This window comes from Naumovozyma dairenensis, chromosome 11 (genome assembly GCF_000227115.2).
Source record: "Naumovozyma dairenensis CBS 421 chromosome 11, complete genome".
NCBI lineage: Eukaryota > Fungi > Ascomycota > Saccharomycetes > Saccharomycetales > Saccharomycetaceae > Naumovozyma > Naumovozyma dairenensis.
Window position 1 is genome coordinate 534,776 of NC_016489.1, and position 7,749 is coordinate 542,524.

General features: G+C 33.4%; 4 protein-coding genes across 4 annotated transcripts; 3 read left to right on the forward strand and 1 right to left on the reverse strand.

The window, feature by feature from the left end:
• Positions 1–140: 140 nt before the first annotated feature.
• PET494 (Pet494p) lies at positions 141–1,802 on the forward strand (the record flags this gene model as incomplete). Its single annotated transcript, XM_003672624.1, has 1 exon — positions 141–1,802. The coding sequence occupies one exon, from the start codon at positions 141–143 to the stop codon at positions 1,800–1,802; it is 1,662 nt and encodes a 553-aa protein (XP_003672672.1).
• Positions 1,803–2,484: 682 nt separating this feature from the next.
• On the forward strand, positions 2,485–5,145 carry FPK1 (serine/threonine protein kinase FPK1; the record flags this gene model as incomplete). Its single annotated transcript, XM_003672625.1, has 1 exon — positions 2,485–5,145. The coding sequence occupies one exon, from the start codon at positions 2,485–2,487 to the stop codon at positions 5,143–5,145; it is 2,661 nt and encodes an 886-aa protein (XP_003672673.1).
• A 379-nt stretch (positions 5,146–5,524) lies between these two features.
• NDAI0K02400 (putative aminophospholipid translocase regulatory protein) lies at positions 5,525–6,817 on the forward strand (the record flags this gene model as incomplete). Its single annotated transcript, XM_003672626.1, has 1 exon — positions 5,525–6,817. One exon carries the CDS (start codon positions 5,525–5,527, stop codon positions 6,815–6,817), a length of 1,293 nt encoding a protein of 430 aa, XP_003672674.1.
• Positions 6,818–6,955: 138 nt separating this feature from the next.
• On the reverse strand, positions 6,956–7,693 carry MSO1 (Mso1p; the record flags this gene model as incomplete). Its single annotated transcript, XM_003672627.1, has 1 exon — positions 6,956–7,693. The coding sequence occupies one exon, from the start codon at positions 7,691–7,693 to the stop codon at positions 6,956–6,958; it is 738 nt and encodes a 245-aa protein (XP_003672675.1).
• Positions 7,694–7,749: the final 56 nt, after the last annotated feature.

Genomic DNA, 7,749 nt, shown 5'->3' on the forward strand with positions numbered 1-7,749 from the left:
ATTTTCTATATTGTTGTCATACAGACAGGACTCTGCGAAAGCAAACACCAAAGACAACTAATAATATTCAAAAAAACAGACCAATAAAAAACAAGGACAAAAAAATCATCGTCATCATATATACCTGATCATGGAAACAAATGTACTACCAAGCTCATCATCAGTATCGTCATCATTATCGCCACTATTTTTACGATTATTATTATAAATCGTTGAAAAGAATATGGTCAAGACTTTACCATCACCCCACATCAATACGTCGGGCCCCCACAATAAGAACGAATCGAAGTTCCGGAGGATTACTTTTAAATAATGGTAAGATTTTTAATCCAAATTCATCAGCATCATCAGGATCACCTTATTTTTTCTCGTTGACTGGAAAGACATTATGGAAATATTTCAAGACTCCAGGAAATCTATTATTTGTAACAACTAATATTGTTGCCTTTATGGGGGTTGTCACTTATAATACAATTATTATGGCTGAACAGGAAAGAGCTATCCAAGAACAAAATTTAATTGAAAGTTTCAATTATCGGATTAATAACAATAATAATACCACGGGTGATATTATGAAACCAAGAGATGACGGAATAATTGAAGTTTCCCCTGAAGATGAAATTGATAAGATTTTATCCAAGAAGAATAAGTCAACAACATTGAGTACGAACGAGAAAGAAGCATTATCAAAAACAAAATCAATTGAAAAAGAAGAAGAAGAAGATACTCCATTGACAACTTATAGTGCTGCTTCAGTTAAGTTAGATAAAAAAGTTCCTTGTAAGGATTATAATTCCGCTGCCATTGAAATGTCTTTGTTCCATATGTTTTATGCATACGAACTCTATAAAAATGTCTTGCTTAAAAAGGGCTCTTCATCATCTTCTTCTGCTCCTTCGACGGAAGGTAGATCTGGAAAACCAACCTCATGGGAGAAAGAAATCAAATTACTAAAAAAGATGTTTTATAATGTTGAGAGTACTGAAACTAGCGAGAATACAGAAAGGAAAGCGAAAAGGTTATCTCCAATTATCGGATTGTTTTATCCATTATGGCGAAAAGAGTTCCAAGATATTGTCACTGATTTTGATAAATTACAATATTTTGCTTTACCAAATTGGGAAAACTATTCTAAAGATCTAAGAAGAATTTGTTACCTTTTACACGATTCCAAAGAATCCATTACAAAACTTGATACTTTCCATGATTTTTATAATCAAGTTTATTCCTTTGATATTAAGAAATTATTAAGTTTCTGGATTTATGATAATTACAAATTATTAAAATCGAGAAATGTTACATCTAATTATAATGAATCCTTTTATCAAACCTTACTGAAAGATAATAACTCAGATCCATATACTTTTATCAAATATTCTTCAATTATATTAAACCCAGAAAATCCACGTAAAGATTTATTTTTCCCAAAAAGGTCCATTGCCTTAACAGATGGTCATCGTCATAATAATAACAATAAAACCGTTTCTGTCCCTACGATATCATTAGAAACATTCAAAACTGTATTAAAAGGATTTATATCGTTATCAAAGAAAGAAGATAAAAAATATTCACAACCAGTGACCGCTTTATTGAAGATTTTGAAGACAAATTGTATACTTGATAATTCAAAATCTGGGACAAAAGTTAGAATCTTACTACCGACAAACGAACAACAAGGGATGGAACAACGAGCGACAATGATGCTAGATCGTTCAGAAGAAAATGAAAAATGTTATCGTATCTTAAGTAAAGATGAAGAACTTGTACGAGCGCTGGATGATCTTTCCAAATGGATTCCATGAATTAGATAAGCACCGAACGAGGAATGAATAACGAATGTTGAAGAACAATTTATGTATATTCTCAAAATTTAAATACCTGCACATAAACCAATTTTTATTTTATAAGCAACGATAATATCACGACGTACTCTCATGTACTTTGATTTATATTCTGACACCTAGAGTTCTTATAAAAGTAATGTATGCTTTTACCATGTGTCATTATTTGGAATCATGTAGCATCAAACGCTCTCAATTAATTAATTATGGCATGCACGTGGGAGCAATTCCCTTCTCTCTGGGTCTTGTTTGACAACTCTGATGTAATTAATTATGGTACAGAATATTATATTCTTAAATATATATATCGCTTACGCTACGAACAGCTCCGAAATCCTTTTGCAGGAATAATAATAATTCAAAATATTACTTGAAGGAGGAACAGCTTTGGTAAATTGAACAAGACAGCTATAAGTAACAGTTCAGCCAGATACTTCATAGCATTCGGAAAAACCACGGACATTTCATTCTTATTCTAAATTTTATTTGGAGATCCCCAATCCTATATCCACATTACATTAATACACAAGGGGAGAACTTATCGAACGGATATACCAAGGTGGCTTAGAACAACATCCCAAGATAAACTAGATATAGACCATATAGATATCAATACATCGCATAAGCACACCCAGGAAACAGAATGAGCAGCCAACATTTAGGACAGCCCAAACAAATACATGAAAGAAACAGATCAACTTCATTCTCTAAACTTTTAAGCAGTAAACCGTGGCGGAAGATTTCAAATACAAATAATACTGCCGATTACAGTACGAACCATACTCCTAATACAAGTAATGATAACACTACAACGTCTTCATCAAATAATAGCAGCCATTTGAATCTATATCCTTCAAGAATACAACAACAGCAAGATGAAGATGAAACAGCCGTAAGGTCAAGATCACCAAGTTACGGTAATGTATCCAGATTGTCTAAATTTAAAAGTATTTTCTATAATACTACTACTGCAACCACTATTACTACTACGACGACGACTACCGTATCATCGGCAAATTCTAATAAGACAAGATATATGTCACCCATGACCCCTGTAAATTTTGAAGGTAACCATATATCAAACAATAGACAAGAAATGGAACAAGAAGAGTCTTTTGAAGAGCAGTTATTTCCTGAATCACCAAAATTGGCACATTTGGCAAATCATTTCTTAGATCAATCAGAACTGGCTAATGGTCCACTACCCAAAAATGATAAATTTATTTCTGCACATACCTCTACAAGGAATAGTCACGAAAACAACTTAAAGCAAAATCGTAGGAGGTCACCTTCAACTCCAATAATGCCTAGTCATTTGATCTCCTCTTCTCCTTCCTCATCACATAATTCAAGAACGAATGAACCAATGGTCCATGAAAATCTTCGTCTTACCAAACCAAATGCAAATACGATACGGATTATAAACAATTTGAGTAATATTTCTTTAAACAATATAAAAGAAAACGAAGAAATGGGAAACCTGACTGATCCTTCAAGAAATCATGGTTTTCATAAAGATACCGATAATGATTCGTTTATTTCTGCTTCAGAACGTCTTGAAATTCCAGCTTCACCCTTTAGGAATGGATCAATGACAAAATCTACAAATAATGCTAACGACGATATTAATGAATCAACAGATCCGCAACCATTCCCGTCAATCATTCTCAAAACTGAGGATAATGATGAAGTTGAAGATGAACAAGGAGATACTACGACACCAACACCATTACCTCCCCCTTTTTCCTGTTCTCCAAGACCTCAAGGGATAAAGGGCAAGAAACGACAATCAACAATCAGAAGAACGACGTCTGAAATGGATACAATTCCAACATTTCCGCAATCGGCAAGCGCATCATCATCATCATCGCAACAAAACAGCTTCACAGCAAACATTAAGACAAAAACGAATAGAAGTACAAGTAATTTATTTGTCCCACCTCCAAGGATAAACCACCCTGAAGTGGAACATGAAGAAGGAAACATCGATACTGGACCTAAGAGGTCACACCGGTTAAGAACCAAATCCTTCAGTAATAAATTCAAAGATATAACAGTAAGTCCTCAATCTTTCGAGAAGATAAAATTATTAGGAAGAGGTGATGTCGGCAAAGTTTACCTAGTGAAGGAAAAGAATACCAACAGATTATACGCGTTAAAGATTTTCTCCAAAGCTGAAATGATTAAAAGAAAGAAAATAAAAAGAGTTCTTGCGGAACAAGAAATTTTAGCCACCAGTAATCATCCTTTCATTGTAACATTATATCATTCTTTCCAAACTGAAGATTATGTTTATTTTTGTATGGAATATTGTATGGGAGGTGAATTCTTTAGAGCCTTACAAACTAGGAAGACTAAATGTATTTGTGAAGAAGATGCAAAATTTTATGCAAGTGAAGTCACTGCCGCGTTGGAGTATCTGCATCTCTTGGGGTTCATTTATAGAGATTTAAAACCTGAGAATATCTTATTGCATAAATCGGGTCATATTATGCTTTCTGATTTTGATTTATCTGTTCAAGCTAAGGATGCCAAAATACCGGTCATGAAGGGAATGGATGAGTCTACAATTATAGACACAAAGATCGTTTCCGATGGATTTAGAACTAATTCATTTGTTGGTACAGAAGAATATATTGCACCAGAAGTTATTAGAGGTAATGGACATACTGCCGCAGTAGATTGGTGGACATTGGGTATATTAATCTATGAGATGTTATTTGGTATGACGCCATTTAAGGGATCTAACTCTAATGAAACGTTTTCAAATATTTTGAAAAATGATGTTAGTTTCCCCAATAATAATGATATTTCAAGGAATTGTAAAGATTTAATTAAGAAATTACTTTGTAAAAATGAAAACAAAAGGTTGGGTTCCAAGTTAGGGGCTGCAGATATTAAGAGACATCCATTTTTCAGGAAAGTTCAATGGTCATTTTTAAGGAATCAGGAACCTCCATTGATACCAATGTTATCAGCGAATGGTTGTGATTTTACAAAATTATCCTCTAATAAAAAGAATAAGAATAAGGTCAAAGATAACAAAAAAAATGAGACTAATTCGAAGGGACTTGATATCGATCCACTAGAAGAGCAAGAGCGATCGATGTTTTTAGAGAAAGTCGAATGTGACGACGAAGTCTCAGAAGAAGATCCCTTCCATGATTTCAATTCAATGAGCCTGATGAAACAAGATAACAATTCATTGATTTATGTGGATAGCGATTCATATGGTAAAGTATCGTATACTCCTAATAAGACGAGGTCAAGAAGTAATAGTCATCGTACATTCTTCAAGAGATAATGCACCGATATCAATACCAAAAATAAAGGCGACAATTGCGCAAAGATACATTATATAAAATAGTACACATAGATATACACAACTATATGTATAGATTTACAAGATTACCAACGCCATCAAAATATATTCATTTCATTTCTAGTCTGAGATAATCTGCATTCGTTGTTTCATCTTTGTTTGTGGAAGATAGTTGAATATGTTCGTTTTGACGCGAGGAACAAAGTACTTTCTGTCATTAAGTAAAATCATGCTTTATAAAATACTGTTTAAATGACACTTTTCATCACTAGCCATAGCAAAATTGACTTGAAGTTACAAGGGAAGAGGGGGATAGTGGAGGACTATACACAACGTGTATTCATATGTCTGTTATACAATCATGATAATAGAGAATTTTCCACAATTTTGGAAAAGGACAACAGGGGATAATAACGAGGAAGATGACAAGAATAAGACAGCGAAGAAAAAATCAAGAAGGCCATTAAACACAGGATTTAGGCAACAGCGGTTAAAAGCGTGGCAACCAATCTTATCACCTCAAACTGTTTTCCCTGTATTGATCTTCTTAGCATGCATTTTTGCCCCTATTGGGATTGGATTAATGGTTAGTGCAATTAATGTTCAGGATTTAGTTGTGGATTATACTCAATGTCATTTATTAGCTATTGACACATTCACAGAAATTCCATCTAATTTAGTTTCATATCATTTTAAAAAGAAAATTAATAGTGCTAACAAACCAGCATGGAGATATATCAGCAATGGATTAGATGATGATAATGTTTGTCAATTGAAATTTGAAGTCCCAAATAATGTTAAGAGTCCAATTTATATTTACTACAAGTTGACAAATTTCAATCAAAATCATAGAGAATATGTAGAATCATTTGATATTGACCAATTGAAAGGAGATGCCATACCATTAGCTTCACTTGATGATAATTGTGATCCATTGAAAGGCAATGATGAAGATAAAATTATCTATCCATGTGGATTAATTGCTAATTCTATGTTTAATGACACATTTTCTGTCAAATTCATTTCTGAAGACCATATTAATGATGATTATAATTTATCTTCCCAAGGGATTGCATGGTCCACAGATAAGAGACATCGTTATGGCAAGACTAAATATAATTCTTCTCAAATAATACCGCCTCCGAATTGGTACAAGATGTTCCCCAATGGATATAACGATAGTAATATACCTAATTTAAAAGAATGGGAAGAGTTCCAAGTTTGGATGAGAACAGCTGCATTACCAACTTTTTATAAGAAAGCATTACAAAATGAAAAAGATGAATTAATGGCAGGAGTCTATACCATGAACATAACATTAAACTACCCAGTAATGTCATTTGGCGGTACCAAGAACTTTGTTATGACTACAAATAGTATTGTTGGTGCAAGGAATATTTCATTGGGAATAGTTTATTTGATTGTTGCTGGAATATGTACAGTTTTCTCAGTAATTTTCATTATGAAAGTTCTTTTCCAACCAAGATCAATGAACGATCATAGCTATCTAGACTTTACATCGTCATCTTCATCTTCGAATAATAATAATATGAATAGTAGATCTAATGTTGTTCCATCTTTTGAAATTGAATCAATAAACGATCAGAACGAAAGAAGGTCTATGAACAGTTTACCAATAAGAGAAATCCTATAATTACTATAACTATATATATAGACTAAATAATTTTATCTTCATGTATGAAGAATAAAAATGCATGTTCAACATTTAACTTTAAGGAAAGTGTTTACAGATATGAATTCATATCTATCTACAGACATCTGCTTTGTATATTTAAAATGGTGATTGATTATTTCTTATATTACCTCTCCTTAGCCTATCTCTCATCATTTGATATGAGGACGAAGAAGAAGGAGTAGGCGCACCTTCATTATTCTGCCGCATTTGTTGTTGAGATGTTGGATTTGAGGAAGCTCGTTGAGAATATGTATTATTACTGGTATTATTTGAGGTTAAGGGAATCGCTGACGATGATGCTGAAGAATAATTCTGCTGTTGTCTAGGAATATCCTGCGATTTTTGAACACCTGGAGAGGGTTCTTTATTATATATACTATGGAATGACATACCAGCAGTGGTACGTCTTTGTATTGGCGGACGGTTTCCATCTTCATGGTGTTCTTGTTCATTAGATTGTTGCTGCAATGAAGAAGAACCGGTTCTTCTTAGGCTTGAAACAAATCCACCACCACCTGAAGATACTGTAGATGATACAACAGGTGTAGAGTGATGATGCTGATGATGATGATTGTGAGCTTGTTTTTCTTGTTGCTTTTTTAATATTTTTTGCTCATCAGGCAAATCTTCTTTATGACCTAACCAACCTGGGAATCCTTGGAATGGTTCCTGTTTTTTATAAAACTTAACCAATGCTTTATGAACTATTGTAGAATTTGGAGAGTCTCCATCCTTTTCAGAACTTATCGATATGTGAGCAAAGGAGGTAGAAAATGATTTTGTAGATTTGGTGAATTTTGACCAAAGGTTTTGGCGATCTGCTGTAGCACTCATTTTGCAGAGAAAAATGTCTTGGAAACTAGTGGGTATTTAAAAAGCGATTTGGGCGA